General features: G+C 36.6%; 1 protein-coding gene across 1 annotated transcript in view; it reads left to right on the top strand.

The window, feature by feature from the left end:
• The window catches only part of ERICH3 (glutamate rich 3), an 82,238-nt gene that overhangs the window by 20,381 nt on the left and 44,650 nt on the right, over window positions 1–17,207 (top strand). Inside the window, exons 7-8 of the mRNA XM_087820716.1 lie at window positions 253–471; window positions 13,229–13,409. Coding sequence (XP_087676842.1) covers window positions 253–471; window positions 13,229–13,409 — 400 coding nt within the window. The remainder of the gene's footprint in view (window positions 1–252; window positions 472–13,228; window positions 13,410–17,207) is intronic.

Genomic DNA, 17,207 nt, shown 5'->3' with positions numbered 1-17,207 from the left:
AAATCCCAAAAGTACTACAAAGATGCCATCACTGTACATTTGGTTTAAAAATATACTTAAATAAGGTTAGAAATTCATAAAAATCTAATTTGCTATGGATATTTCAAACAGACTGGAGTGTTTTGAGTTGGCCTATTTATATCAGTTGTGTTTGCATGCAATGTCAATCATACAGTCTTGTCTCTAGTTTTGGGCTACACTGAGTCACCACTCCTCTTTCACTGGTTCTTATGTCATGAAATGTGATTACAGGGCAAGAAGGCATTGATGAAGTACAGGAACTCCATGGACAATTCCCAGGGAATGAATCAGTATCACCTTCTGAATGTTAACAATTACACGGTGCCTATCCCTCCTCCCTCTCCTCCCCCGAATGGAAAAATCACAAGGGGAAATAGACCTGAAACATGGAGAAGGAGAAGATTTCGTCCAACCACTGCTCCAAATGGCTTAGAACCAGCCTTTACCAGGGTGACTATGGAATCAACTTTTCTTTTATTAAATTAGCAGAGACGACATTGCATTATTAAATTTCTAGATTTGCAGTAAAAGAATCTAAGGAAATCAAAGGCAAAATGACTTGCATAAAGAAATATAATGCTTTTATAAATGAAATTGTAAGCTTGAATGAATCTGAAATCAAATATTTGAGTAGTGCAGTTCAGTAACTAATTGCACAATTGATAAAAAACCCAGTGAATCTTGCAATCAAATTTAGTTTGTACTATAACCATTTCCAAATTATTTCCTTTAATTTGCTCATTCAATCACATGTCAGAAAGATTTTAACATTCAATTTGTGAAAATTCAGAAACTTAAGCGTAAAAAACAATATACTACATAAAATAACTTACACTTTTAATGATTATTGGCAAATTACTGTATATCATTTGGAAAAATACTCATTTCAATGTTCTTTGAAAATATTGTACTTTGTTGTAGTCATTTTCTCACAATACTGATGAATAGTCCTAAGGCCAGTTAGACTTTACAGGCTAATATGAAGGCAAAAGATCTCTTAATTTTTATCGTGTAAATATACAACTACTTGTAATTATATGTAAGTTCCGTGATTAATAGCAGGTAGCTGGGTCAACATTTCATTGGTTGAGAATCAGGAAGTATAGTACCAACATGCATATAGACTGCATATTGCCTCTTTAAAACCAGCCTCACTCTTTTTAAAAATTATTATTGTGGTAAAATTGGTATATGATATTTTATATATATGATATTTTATATATATATATATATATATATATATATATACACTTCAGGAGTACATTATAATTTGATATTTGTATGCACTACATAGTGTTCACCACTGTAAATCTAGTTATCATCCAACACCATACAACTAATCCTCTTCAACCATTTCATCTTCTCCCCAACATTCATCCCTTCTAGTAACCACCAATTTGTTTTCTGTATCTACAAATTTGTTTTTGTTTTGTTTATTCTGTTCTTTTTAGATTCCACATATAAGTGAAATCATACTACATTTATCTTTCCCTGTCTAACTTTTTTCACTTGGCATAATACCCTCCAGGTATATCCATGTTGTTGCAAATGGCAAGTTTCCTTCTTTTTAATGGCTGAGTAGTATTCCATTGTGTGTGTGTGTGTGTGTGTGTGTGTGTGTGTGTGTGTGTGTGTGTAGCACATCTTCTTCAATCTTTCAGGGACACTTAGGTTGTTGCCACACCTAGATTATTGTAAATAATGCTTCAATGAACCTAGGGGTGCATATCTTTTTTTGAATTTGTGTTTTTGTATTGGTCTGTGTTTTTGAATTGTTCAGATAAATATCCAGAAGTGGAATAGCTGGGTCATATGGTAGTTCTATCCTTAACTTTTTGAGGAATCTCCATGTAGTTTTTTATAGTGGCTGCACTAGTTTACATTCTTACCAAGAATATACAAGGGTTTCCTTTTCTTCACACCTTTTACAATACTTGTTATTTCATGTATTTTTGATAATAACCATCCTAACAGAAGTGAAGTGATGTCTCATTGTGATTTTGATTTGCATTTCCCTGGTAATTAGTGATGTTGAACATCTTCTCATGTGCCTGTTGGCCATTTGTTTGTCTTTGGATAAATGTCATTTAGATCATCTGCCCATGATATAATTGGGTGGTTTGTTCTTATGTTGTTGAGTTGTGTGAGTTTCATCTCTATATTTCAGATATTAACCCCTTATCAGATATATGATTTGCAAACATCTTCTCTCATTCAATAGGTTGCCTTTTAGTTTTGTTGATGGTTTCCTTCACTGTACAGAAGATTTTTAGTTTGATGTAGTCCCATATATTTAATTTTGCTTTTGTTTCTCTTGCCTTTGGAGTTATATCCAAAAAAAGTCACTAAAAACAAGGAGCTTATCAAGGACAGTAGGGCCTATGTGTTGTTGTTTTTTCTAGGAATTTTATGGTTTTAGGTCTTATGTTCAAGTCTTCAAGTCCATCTTGAATTAATTTTTTGTATGTGATGTAAGAGAGTGATCTAGTTTCATTCTTTTGCATGTGGCCGCCCAGTTTCCCCAGTTCCATTTACTGAAGAGACTATACTTTTCCCATTGCATGTTATTAGCTCTTTTATATAGGTGCAAGTTTATTTCTGGTTTCTCTATTCTCTCAATCTGTGTATCTGTTTTTATGTCAATACCATACTAGTTTGATTACTGTAGTTTTGTAGTATAGTTTGAAACCAGGAAGCATGATACCTCCAGCTTTGCTATTTCTCAAAATTGCTTTTGTTGTTTGGGGTCCTTTGTGGTTCCACACAAATTCTAAAGTTATCTCTTTTAGCTCTGTGAAAAGTACCATTTTAATCAACCTCATTCTTAAATGCTTTATTTACTCTTTTTCTGCATCTCACTCTCAGCATCTATATTCACCAATAATTTTCTCAAAAAATTGCGACTATGCTCCTCATGTTTGCTCAAATTTCCTCCTTTCACTTCTATTTTCACCGAACTCTCTTCTTTTGTTCAGTCTCTGACACAGCACTGCAGCCCTCAGCTCTGAGGCCCACGCTCCGCCCCGTGTCCTTGACGTCATCTTCTCTATTACCCATCATACCTAACATTGTTTGTTCTTCTCTTCTCTAATTTATAGTTTTGTTCTCTTTCTAATATTCATCTCTGTCTCTCAACCTACCTAAGCCTTATATAAAGTAATTAAATCCTATTCTCACATTCTGCAGCCTTAGACTTCTGTTTTCTCCTTTCCTACTGAAAGTTCTCTGAAAGTAGTTTACTGTAGCTTAGTCTAATAAAGAACCCCAGGCAACTCAGCTTATAACCACAAAGGTTTATTTCTTGTTCTTGTTATTATCTGTTGTTGATCAGCTGCAATTCTGGGACCTAGACACAAGGAGTTGTCCCTGTCTGGGATATGTTGGCCTCATGGGCAGCAGAACCATGGAATGCTTTTAAGATTCTACTCACAACTGACACATGTCACTTGCACTTGATCTCTAGTACCAAACCTGACATTAATAGAGTGGGGAGTATCCTCTTCTCACAGAGAGGAACAGTGACTCTTTGGAGCAATAAAAGAATCTGCCACGTCTACTAACTTATTTTGAACCCATTGCCTGCTGGTACTAGTCTCCATCGGGCCAACAAATACGCTGTCTTGAAGGATATGGCCCCCACTTAACACATATAATGACTTCCTCATCAGCCTCACTCGATGGCAACATTTGGTTTTCTGATGTTAGAATATATTACTGAGATATCCGGGCCGGGTGTGGCTCAGCGGTTGAGCGTCCACCTAGGATCCAGGCAATCGGGGTTTGATTCCCGCTCAGGGCACATGCCCAGGTTGGGGGCTCGATCCCCAGTCGGGGGCATGCAGGAGGCAGCCAATCAATGACTCATCACTATTTCTATCTCTCTCTCTCCCTCTTCTTTCCTCTCTCTAAAATCAATATATATTTTTAAAAAAAAAAGTCGAGAAGAAAAACAGACCATTTTTAAATGTATATATTACTGAGATAAACTCTACCTGTTCATACTTCTTTTTAAAAGTTTGAATTTCTCAAACCAAAAGAATATATAAAATCTGTATGTACAAGGTAAACAACAAGAATCAAGCAAACACCCATGTTCACACCATTACTTCTCAACAAGGTAGAACACTACTGTCACATTCTGAGCTCCCTAGTCCTGAGCCATCACATCCCCTATTGCTTCCCAGAGCAACTATCATACTGATATCTGTGTTAAATGAGTCCTTGCTTTTCTTTGGAGTTCTATCACTTATGTGCATGAAACATCAGAAATAAACTCAAACCTAGTATTTTGACAAAAGGATAATAGTTCCAGGAAAAAATATGGTGACCAGAGTTTTTGAGTCAGTCTGGGGTTGGCATTTTGTTTGTTTGTTTGTTTTGTTTTGTTTGTTTATTTGGTTGGTTGGTTGTTTTAGGAGTTTCTTCTGGGGAAGTCAGAGAAGCCAGGTCATGAGTGTGTCCAAAGAAAATGGGTCTCACCAGAGTCAGGGCATCTAGGGCGGTCTTCAAGTGAACATCGACAGGAATGTGGTTAAGTGAATGAGCTTCTGTACAAGGGCGCAGAGGAGAGAGCAGCAACTTCTCTATCCTGTGGTCAGGACAAATGAAACACAGATAAGCATCTGAAGCAGCTTCCCTTGGGTATTCTGCATTGAGGTGAGAAATGCAGCATGGTGTCAGCAGGCACCTTGACTTTGACACACCTTAGTATGTCTGTCTTTTGAGTCACAAAACTTCAGTCTTCCCTGGTCTTTAAAAAAAAACAACAAAAAACTTTTTTAAAAAATCCCTATTTTGGGAATGTTGGAACTACCAAACGGATGATCTCATATTCCTAGCTTTTCTCTCATTTTCCACTTCTTTGCCTTTCTGTTCTACTTTCTGAGAGATTTCTTCAATTTAATCTTCCACACATACTGCTGAGTTTTTTCTTATACTGCCTTATTTTAATTCTGAGTACTCCTTTTGTATTCACTGAATGCTACTTTTTAAAAGCTTCTTATTTTTGTTCTGTATGGTTTTGATTCTTCGCTATTTGTGGGGACTTGCTTTGTAGGCTAATATATGTTCAGTTTTTGTAAAGAATATGATTCTCTAAATGTTGGGATCAGCATTCTATAAATGCCTGATAAATAAGAAATGTAAATTATGTCATTCATATCTTTTACATTCTTAGCATTTTATAAAATCTGTGTGGCCTAACACTTTCTGAATTCTAATGATCATTCTCTATAATTGTAGATTTCTCTATTTCTCCTTGTTTTGTTTTGTATATGTCAAGTTCTGTTTTGGAAATGTTCAGAACATCTTGTTATGTGCTCTCAGATTTAGAATTACTCTATTTTACTGGCAAAGTGATTTTTTTGTCATTAAAAAGTATCCTCTTTATTACTTATTACTTTTGACCTTAAAATCTATTTTCGCTAATGGTTCTTTGCCTTTTATTTAGATTAGTATTTAACTTTTCCTTATTTTTTTTAGATTAGTATATAATACATATATTTCTTTTACATTCTGCTTCTGACATCTGTACATTTAAGCTTTAGGCTTTAAATGTATTTTTGCAACATGTGGGTGCTCTGTGTTTATTTCTAGCTGAGAATCTCTGTTACTTTAATAAGTGAGTTTAGCCCAGTTACATTTATTTTATTTAGTAATATATTTAAACTTACTTCTATCATCTTAGTTTTTATTTTCTACTTATCATATTTTTCTTAGGTAGTAGCATTTTATGCTTTTATTTATTCTTCCTTGAAACTTCCCCTTTTGCCTTCCATGGCACTCTGTTTTCATGCTTCTTTGCCATCTGCTTTTATCGTTTGTCTTGCTCCTTTGTGTCTTTTTTTCTTCACCTCTAAATCTATCCATCACCATAGGCTTAGATCTTGACACTTTTATTTTTTTATTCAAGATGTAGTCATCTTCCCACATGGCTTTCATAGGTTTCTAAGTGTCCCTTGGATTTGTCATCAACCCCTGGTTCCTGTGGTACAGAATAAAATTGGAACAATGGAGTGACTCATGCACTTTTACTTATATAAATAGCGTTCATAAATGTGAAAATACAGGCTTTCAGATAAGAACCTACTTAATCATTATTTTTATCAATTAAAAAAACAAAACAAGTTTGTTTAATTTTTATATGATTTATGAAAGAGAGGGCAATGTGCTTCTCTAGGCAAGAACTAATCTGGGGGCACTTATCCACCTCCTAGACTCCAAATGAGCCCTGTGTAATTGCAGATGCCTTATTGGTAGGTTCTACCACCCCTCAAATTTGACATGGTTACAATTTAAGCCAAATTCTCCATTTAATTGCTTTATTTTTCATAAAGCGTGACCTTTTCTCTAGTAATTTGAGCTCAAAGTCTAGGATTCCTTCTTTCCTCTTCATCACACATCAAGTTAATTGCTAAGCTCTCTAGATAAGAGAAATAATATAAGCCACATAAGCAACTGTAATTTTCTAATAACTACATTTCAAAAGGTAAAAAGAACATGTGAAATTCATTTTAATAATATATTTTATTTAACTGTATTCAAAATGTTATCATGTCAATGTGTAATCAATATGAAAAATTGTAATGAGGTATTGTACATTTTTTATTGCCATGTCTTTAAATTCAGTAAGTATTTTATACTTACAGCACTTCTCATTTGGATGAGCCACCTTTCAAGTGCCCAACAGCCAAATATAGCAGGTGGCTGCATCTCAGACAGCACAGCTCTACACCTTAACAATGGCTCATGTATCTGAGAATCCTTTTTCATTCTCACTGCTACATCTTCAGTTCAGATGCTTGCTTCCTAACTCTTCACCAGGCTGTTGCAATCATCTACATACTTATGTCCTGCCTCTAAGTCAACAAATAGCTCAGTTTAGCTTTTATTGATGATGACAAGCACTACGCTAGGTGCTGAGGTTACCAACATAAATAAGACCAGATCCTTGTTTTTGGAAAGATTGCAGTTTAGCAAAAGAGACAGAAATATCTGCAATTAACCATGATACATTGTGATGAGAATGAGCACAGCGGTGTAAATAAAGCACAATGGGAACATAGAGGAAGGAAATATTTATTCTGAATGAGGAAATTGGAGAGTGCTTCATAACGAAGGTGGCATTTGGAATGGGCTTTGAAAGATGTGTGGGAAGTTATCGTAGAGAATCAGGGCGCAGAGGGTAAAACAGCAGGAAGGGGAAAGAGAGTTAAGTGAAGTCCATCTCAGTGTTAGCGGATTCTGCATAATGATGTTAAATTAAACTTTGTAAAATAGCTTTCAGCATGCTCCTCTTCTGCTTAAAACCTTCACTGATTCCTTTTTCCTAATGAGATCAAGTATATTCTTCTGTTTGACTGCTTTAAAATGTAGGTCTTACTGTTTTTCAGGAGATGATTGCCATTGAAGAGACAGTGTGTTACTTAGAGTTCCCAAGAGGAGGGGACATGCCACGTGTGTTAGTCAGGGTTCTGTCCAGAACAATGTTTGATCACATGTCTGGACATTGTGGCCTAGCCAAGGTGACAGATAAAAGTCACCATCACACCGTGTCACCCGGCAAAACAGGGCAGCACCAGGGTCAGCTGGGCGTCTGAGAGGACATGAAGAAAACGCAGGCCAGAGCCTTTGTTGTGGTTTCTGAGAAAAGGAACAGGGGAGGCAGTGTAAGCAGGCTTAGGATTGGGTAGTATGAGTAAATTTGGGCAGGCTCTGGGGTGTAAGAGCTGTCCTGAGTTGTCTGGTACTTCATCCCAGGTAATTAAGGCAGGGGAATGTTGGCCCAGAGTTCAAGAGCCAGATAGCAGAGGGGGAGGGTGGACGTGGGCTCTGGACTGATTTGGACATGGAAAGTGCTCTCCCAGGCAATTCATTTACTATCTCTAGGAGTTGGTTTGTCGTAGGAAGGGTCATCTCCCCAGGGTCATTAAGCCCAGATGGCAAAATATTAGAATAAAAAGATATGCTCAGGACACTGGCATTCAAGGGCTTTCAGGTTTTTGCCCCTTTCTAGCGTTCTCTCTGCTCCTATCCAAGCCAAACTGAACTACTCCCTACACCCTCACCTGGCTGGTCCACCACTTTCCATCTCTGAACTGTGCTCTTTTTAAAATTTATTTCTGCCAGAAATCCACCCACTTTTTAATCATCTATATTCTTTTTCCCCACTTATATTAAGTGATGAAAACAATAATTATGCTTTTTCTTTGATGGACCTTTATCATGTGCTGGGAGTTTTGATCAATATTTTACATACATTTTCTCATTTAATACACACAATAAATGCAAGAAAGAGAAAATCATTTCTTCATATTAAAAATAAGGAACTGAGGCTGAAAGGTTAAATAAACTGCCCAAATTCTCATAGCTAGTTATTGGCACACTAAGTATACACACCCAGTCGGCTCACACTTAGAGCCTGCCTTTGTAATCCTCGAATCCAAATTATACGGACTTTATTTGCAAGACTTTTTCTCTCAAATCATTGAGAATAACAATTGTAGTTGATCAGGTGTTTCTTCAACACAGATGCTAGTTAGGCCTCTAACTGATCCTTCAATTAGGAAGGCAAATACTCTTTCTCTACCAACTACCTGTGAGTGCCTGAGGGATTAGAATATGTTATCATACCTTTCCAAAACCCTCTCAAAGGCTTTGTACTTTTCAGTGTATTTCCATACATTGTGACAGGATTCCATCTCTTCCTTTCTTCTAAAAGACTGTTACTTTTCTTATGTTCCTTACTGTATCTTGCTTAGTAGAAATAAGTACTCATGTACATTTATTCTCCCTCTTCTCCTAGATTATGAAGTTTGTTGAGGGCAAGCATTTGATTTTATTTACATTTAATCAAATATTTATTAGTACTGTGTTCATAAACAGGTATTGCTTTATTATCTGTGTGAAAAAAATAAACTCTTAATAATACTTTTTAACTGAGGTAAATATCATAGAAATCAATTATGCCTTTCTGATACAGACCCCTTTTCTCCAACAACAAATAAAGCCTAAAAATATTAGCTTTGCTAGAAAAATTGCACATTTCTTCTGTTGGAATTAATTTTAAAAAGTTTTTCGACTTCCATCCTAGTCAGTGCATTATCTTGGTATGTTTTAGTCTTGGCTTTTCTTACCAGTGGACTCAGATTTGAGAATGAAAAAGGAAAACATCAGCATGATTTTAATATATGCGAATTCACCATATCTCATAGTAGGATTGATTTATTTCAGACAAACACTTTCCTTTAAACAATGTTTTTCCTTAAAATTAGCACTGCAGTTTGGTAACTACATAACAGAAAGGACTTGAAAAGCAGTTTACAAATCCAGTTCAATAATCAAACTGTCTTAGCTGGTGGCATATAGAACAAAACCCTGGGAGACAGGAAGAACAAAGCTGCTTCTGGGTGTCTGGAACAGCTGGGGTGTAAGGGCAGGCCTCTTCACTGAGGATCAGACTTGGGGGCCAATTCCAACAGGGTCATTTCTAGCTCTTAACAGAGTTTCTGAATTTATTCTGTTGGTGGAGATGAGGAAGGGAAGGCGCATGTGTCAGTTCATCATCCTCAAAATCTGGAGCTCCGGGACCTTCAGAACGGAGATGTTTGCGGGGTGGCAGGAATAAGCATGACATATGGGTTACACAGTAGTAAGAAACGGGCAGGAGGAAAGTGAAGAGAGGAAGCGTAATAAAGCGAAGGAAGCAGGAGGAGGGAACAGGGAAGACTGGTGAGAAAGGAGAGAAAGAGAATAATAAAGTGAGTATAGCGATGTGCTCTCTGTTCGTCCATCATAACCAGCTGCTTCCTGGACCTGTAGAATGTGGACACTGGGACACTTTTTCTGGATCCTGTCAGAATTTTTTCTTCCTAAGGGCATCAGAGTCAACATGGGGACTGCCTGGCACCTTTTATAGTCAGATGTGTTGTTAATCCTTAGCAAGGCTTAATCACCAAAAGAGGCCTCTTGTTTGACAGGATGCCATTAGTCAATTTTCATATTCTGACTCCTATCAAGTTCCTACAAATGTAGAAAACTTCTGATGAAGGACAGGGTCAACCTACTAACAGCTTTGTCTCAGCAAAGGACAGAATCTGGAATCCTTAATAGTTCCATGTCTGTGTCCGTTCGGATCAATGTTTGGTAGGCCCTTACTAGAAGTGTCAACTCTGGCAAGACATTGGGGGCAGAGAGATAGGTAAGACACTGTCTTTATCTCCTGAGAGAGGAATACAAGGAAATAGTTCCAATGTCACATGACTCATACAGTTATATAAGTCTGAGGATTAAAAACAGGTTGGTAATGTTTGTGCCATTACAATTAATTCAGTTGCTGGACCTTTAAAAGTAACACAAGAAATTGCAATAGTTGAGAGACAGTAGGAGTTAGAGAATATAAGACATTTGAGGTTGTCTGAGCAATGTTGAGCTTCATCTCCTGGATATTGGGAATCATGAGAGGACTTTAATAGGAAAGTCACATGATCTGTTTAGTGCTAATAGACCACTCTGATATCCAGGGGGAGGGCAATTTTGAGGGACATCACGCTAGAAGTGAAGAAACCAATTAGTAGGGTAAGCATACATCTCAGCTTTCCTGGAACAAGTGCAAATTAATGCTCTTTTTTCTATCATGTGTCCTAGTTTGGATGATAAATTCTATCTAATTCTACTAACTAGAAGTTTATTGCAGAGGTCCAGGTAAGATTTTATGATGTCCAGAGTTTATCAGGGCTTGGCTAAATGGACGGAAAGGAGCTGCTGCCCAACACTGTCAATAAGTACAGGCACTTTGACATCTATAGAAACCTCTTATATCCACCCCACGCAGGCCTGGGCAGGGATACAAGAGATTCCAGTGAAATTTTAATATATCAATTGAATGCTAAATATTACAAATATATATGGCTAACTGGTTAACCACTCAGTGGTCTCGCTGTTTGTCAGCTCAGATTATACTTGTCTGAGAAATCTGAAAAGAAATGAGAAGGAAAGTCATAAGGAACTGGAAAAGAAAGTCAGAAAGATAACTCTCAGTTGTGCAGGGATGAAAGGCTTTGCTGCTGTTCTTAATGTGGAGCTGAATTTTCATGGACAGTTTTGACTCTTGCTTGAGAATAGCAGAAAGGGCCGTTGAAAGCTTGTTAAAGTTTCATCAGTCTGCGGTCATTATAACCTTGGAAGATAGTAAGTACAGAGGCAATTTAGTCAACTTAAAGAAACAATTGTTTGTTTCCTAGTACACGTATTTCATCATGAGTGGTCACTTGGGCCTCCCTTTAGAACCCAGGAAAGGTTATTCGGTTGTAATAATTAGGGAATATTTTAAAAAGGAATCAAGCAACTAGCCCCAGGAGAAAAGAGATGTTGCCATCAGGAATACACTTTAGCAGAAGAAAAAGAATATGAGTAAGTGTAATGAAAAGAGTGAGGAGCTGTCATTTTCTTTATTTTATTTTTAAATGTTCTTCCTTCCAGCTCTCATTTTGTACATATGAGGCAGCTTTCCTTCACTCGAATGCCACTGTTACCTTGTATTAATATAGTGCTTATCTACTAGAAGCTCACAGGGCAGCCTTGGAATCCATGCCACTCTAGAAAGTATTGCTTATTTCATCTGTCATATCATGAAATGTTCTAGCGGGAGCTGGAAGCTGGATTTGCCGTAGGCTGCTGATTTCGCATTGGGCTGCACACATGCATGTAACAGCTCCACAGTTGTCCAGGCAAGAGAAGACATTGGGTAATTTTGAAACTAGGAGCCAGGCCTGCAATTATCCCTTTGCTTTCAACTGTGACTCAGGGAGGTGTTTCTAATCTGGAAAGAATTACCCAGTTTGCTGATTTACCTTCATGGCTCTTGATGTCCTTGAAATATTTCTGTTTGGGAGCTCTGTGTGTCCTCAGGCAAGACAATTTGCTTAAACTGTAAACTTCACACTCCCCCTCTATTGACACTTTTCAGACTGTCATTTGTAGAATTTCATTTACCAGATTTACTTCCTCTGGCTTTTGCTGCAGAGAAATAGAATTGAAGTAGAAGTCCTCTGAGGTGGATGGGGGTGGATTTGGAGATGGAAATATTTTAGTAGTAACTTCAGAATTTTTTACTGCAGCTATGTTATTCTTTAAAAAATGCATGCTTCCAAGGCATCCATAATTCAATGAAATCAAACTCAAATAATTGCCTTGGACTCACTAAAAGTTGGTCCCTTCACATTTTTCATTTAGCTAACAATTGGTTTTTAGAAAAGTAAAATAGGTGAAAAGTAATGTTTGGCCTTTGTGTGCTGCTGGAAGACAAAAATATTCTTGCTAGGTGCTTTTAAAGTCTCAGTGAGCCATTCCTGTTTCTCTGCCTCCTCCCCCTCTTCTCTTTTCTATGCCTTTCCTCACCTTCCGCTGAAGGGTTAGGCGAACACTATGCACATTCACTATTGTGAAAACACTTCAGAATAGATAAAGTAGAAGGGAAGGAATAGGACATTTCTTTCAATCTTTGGCATTTAAGTTTGTTTATTTTTATAAAATCTTTAAATTGGTCAACAACAGAGAATATCGGATAGATTTATGAGGCGAATTTTTGTCACTTTGAGGTATATTTGATAAATAAAATAATATTAATAATGTTGGTTTTTCACTGAACTGAATGCCTTCTGTGAAACTGGGTAGTCCCAGGCCCATAACATACATTGTCCATAATCCTTAGAGTGACCAAGGAATGAATCAAATGTATGCATCAGAATAAGCTCAGGTGTCAGTGCTCAAGTGTAAAGTGCTCAATTACACACACAATTACTAAATCACAGTCAATGTCAGTTCAAATTAGAACGAAATTATGTCACCGACATGTTTTTTTGAGCACCAGCTAAAAGAGCTGAGAGCAATTTTCTCTTAGCATCCTTGATATTATGGTTGTATGTAAAATATGCACACGCACACACACACATAAAATAAAAAGTGACAAATTTTGTCCAAGTCCCCAGCATTTAATTAAAAATACAAAGCGAAAATGTATGTGTTATAACTGTTAGAGGGATATATTTTGTAATGGGCTTCACTTTTTCGCACTGGGTAGATTGATATTTTATAAAGGCTTTGTTGCTATGTACCTAAAAATAGCCTTTTCTCTTCTTCATATCATAATGTCATTGCACTCTGATTAGAGGGTAATTAGTTAATAAATCCCACTTTTTGTTTATTCTAGGATTCAAGAAGGATTAATAAAACACCACCACATAGTAATGCAGTTATTACAATGATCTATTTGGGGAAAAATGTGCACCTATCTTATGATTACCCAGACTTCGGGGATGAAATAAAAGTTTATCAACAGCACTGTGGTGGAGAAAATCTTTGCGTCTACAAAGGCAAACTGCTTGAAAAAGGTACTCATAAAATGTGAATTCTTTTTAAGTGCTTAAAGTTAATGTTATAAAGTATTGTTGATCTCAGAATGACTTCAATTTCTCTGTGAAATTCTGCATATCCAGGGACTTATAAACCAGCTGCATCAAAGTGAATCTGGATTTACTGCTCCATGATTAAAATTGGAGCAGCAATTACTCTTACAGATTGTGAAAGAAAGAATTTGGAGTGACTTAACCCAGTAACAGATTAATTTGGGGATAGAGATATATGATCATTAAAATGTTGCACGAATAAACTGTTCCCCAAATTACAAGTTACTTATTTGGCTTGCCATAGTGAATTATATCATATATTATCCTAAGAGAAAAATACCAGATTGGCAATTTGTTCCTTAGAAGTATGTTGAGATAAAAATCACAAATCCAATAAACTTTAGGGTGAATCACACCTAAATAACGTGGTGCAGAATTTAGCCAAATGCATTTAGCACATTTCCACTTTCATTTGATCATAAATCCATGTTTGTTAGTATTGGGGAGGAGGAAATTTTCTTCTACACTTTTAGGTTTTAGCTGGTCTAAGAATTAAATTGACATGAGCTAGATTAATAAGAGAAAAATCACCAAATTTAACTGTGTACGTACATACAGGGGTTCCATAAGAATGAAAGCCCAGCCCGGCCGGGCATGGCTCAGCGGTTGAGCATCGACCTAGGATCCAGGTGATCGGGGTTCGATTCCCAGTCAGGGCACATGCCCGGGTTGCGGGCTGCAGCCGATCAATGACTCTCTCTTCATTGATGTTCCTATCTCTCTCTCTCCCTCTCCTTTCCTCTCTCTGAAATCAATAAGGATATATTTAAAAAAAAAAAGGAAAGAAAGCCCAGAGACAAATTGAGACAAATTGAGCAGTTGCGGCTTATATGCCTTTCTGAACTAAGGAGAAGGGGTAGGGGTCTGGGACTTCAAAGGGTAGGAAGGCAATTCACATGGAGATGGGAAAGCAAATGTTCAGTAAGCAAGTAATGTGTGCTGGGCCCTGCAGAGACAAGAGGACACAGAGTGATTTTGATCTTCAGTCTTTGCTCAGTCTCCCCCACCACACTACTTCATATTATATTAGAGTGATCGATGGTGATAGCTCCCTTCCTGGAACAGTTCCTCTATCTAAATTTTTTAAGCAGTAAGGGAGAAGGTCAAGGTTCTTTCTGAGCCTTTTGTTTCTTAAAAATAATCAGCTTAAAATAATCAATATCCCAAAAAGACATGTTTTGGCAGCTACTCTGCCTCCCTTAATTAGCACAAAATAATTTTTATATTCCATATAGGGTTTCACATATTTTACTGAAGTGGATTTTGTCAATACTTAATCTGTGGGACAGCAAGTAAAAGGAAGAGTTGTTACAGGATTATACATGGGTGGGCAAAAGTAGGTTTACAGTTTATATGGAAAAATAAAAATTAAATAAATAATAATACAAGAAGAAACTGTTTTGTGTACTCACAACTATAAACCTACTTTTGCACACCTCTGTATTTGTTATTTCCTTGCTTGAGAAACTCTGGTTAGAAAGTAATAGAGCTTTCACTAATTAAAAGAAGTATTTATATGTGGTTAGTAATCTTGATATAAACTTAGGGGTTAAGGGAGGAGTTGGGGCAAATGTGGAGTTGTTACTTTTGAGTTTTCTGTTTTCCCTCATCAAGAAAACAAATATTAATTTAAAAAATTCAAGTACTTAAAGAGAAACTATATATATTTAGGGATTAAATATTAAAGCTTTCCAACATAAGAAAGGGTAAACACTTGAATGTTAATTTTTTTAAAAATATGTTTTTATTGATTTCAGGGAGAGGAAGGGAGAGAGAGAGAGATAGAAACATCAATGATGAGAGAAAGTCATCTATCAGCTGCCTCCTGGACGCCCCCTACTGGGGATTGAGCCAGGAACCCTGACATGTGCCCTGACCAGGAATCGAACCGCAATCTTGATGCTCAACCACTGAACTACACCAGCCAGGCTTGAATGTTAATTTTAATTTAAAGTAAAACATGTAATATTTTACTTTATAAAAATGTATGTTTTACATATATATATATAAAATTTATAAAAAAAATAAGGCTCAATAATGCTGGAAATATTTCCCTCCATTTTATATACTTGGCTAAAATATAATTTACTTTGTGTCATTTTCATAGCATTTGAGAGTTTATTCCTTCCATTTTGTAGACGAGGAAAATGAGAGGAGTCCAGAGGTACAGGCTTCCCACGGTCACACGTGCAGCTCTGGGCAGAGTCAAGAGCAGATCCTGTCCCCTGACTAGGTTCAGGGTCTTTGATTAGTACTTTCTAGCTCCAGTTAGCTATTCTCAGTAGCAAAGAGCTTCCTACATTTTCATAATGTGATAGGGATGGAACTGCTGATGCTGGTGGCATAGATACATGCACTTATTTTTTTAAAGTATAACTTTCAACTATTAATTTAAGAGAATTGCTGAAATTAGCTATAGTCTTAAATTGGAATTAACATAATGAAACTCTTCCTGGGTCTTAAATCATTCTTTAAGAAAATACATATGTAATGTCTGTTTGCTGGAAAACATAGCACATACAAATGAAAAAAAACAAGACTTAACTGAATGATTTTCTGGGAGATGATATACACTCTGTGATTAGCGTGTAAAACCAAAGGTTACAAGAGAGTGTTCCGTGGTTAAGTGTTCTTTTGCATACATATTGGTCCCGGGACTGTCTTTTTGTTATGTCATCGGACAGTCTTGAATTATAGGATGGAATCTGGACATAAATAATTGAATCCTGTCCTCAAAATAATTTTGTCTCAGCTTGCCCTTGATTGCCAGGAAAGTAATTATTCAAAATTGAAAAGTGCGGTGATTCAGAGTTGACTTGTGGTTCAGCAATCTTAGCAATTTAGCTGAACTGAAAAGAATCTGCCCTTTTTAAAAATCAAAGCTGTGTAAGATTCAATGAAATGTGAATAGGTTTTTAGAAGATTTCTATTTAAAAAACACCACATTTAACGTTATGCTTGGAGCAGAAAACTCATTAAAAAATGTGGCATTCATTAACTTGTCTTGCTGTTGGATGAGAAATAACAATAAAATGAATTATTTAGTAGTGTGGCAAGTGCATCTTTTATTCCCATAGTGATTCATGATGTCTTGTGGTTTGATCTGAGACATCAAACCACACTTTGGTTGTTTATTATGTACACCTAGGAAGTCACCGTAAATTTCTGCGACTTGTGAAGAGTGCAGCTCTTCACCGGCATTTTCATTGGCCATGTTCATCATCAACAAGGCAAACCCCGGCCTCCTGGGTTCATGTGGATACAAAGAATTAAGGAGCTGTTTTCTGGCCCTCTTATAATCTCTCCCTTTTCTGCTCTATTATCTTGTATTTCCAAACCTGATTCTATTGTAACTATTTGTGTATTCCACAGTACTCCCCCCACCCCCCAATTCTGTTCTCTTGTCTTTTTGTGTGATATTTCTTTTGTCCACAATAGAACAATGGATTTCAAATTCAAAATAGAATTTTAAATTTAAATCTTCCCCATCTTTTATGATTCAGAATTAAGCTGTGAAACTTTCTCGGCTTCTATTCTGTGTTATCCATCTCTCTTGATGGCAACGGCTCTTATTCTACACTTAAAACCAAAGCATTTAATTGGACTGGGACTTACATTAACTGTTTTTGTTTGTTTTTTAAATTTCTCTTTCACTGTTACCATATATTGATTATTTTTGTTTTTAAAAAATAGCTTCAATGAGGTGTAACATTCATTATCCTA

The sequence above is a fragment of the Miniopterus natalensis genome, chromosome 9, assembly GCF_054644295.1.
Source record: "Miniopterus natalensis isolate mMinNat1 chromosome 9, mMinNat1.hap1, whole genome shotgun sequence".
NCBI lineage: Eukaryota > Metazoa > Chordata > Mammalia > Chiroptera > Miniopteridae > Miniopterus > Miniopterus natalensis.
The sequence above is the reverse complement of the archived record's forward strand: the minus strand, read 5'-3'. Positions and strand labels throughout refer to the sequence as shown.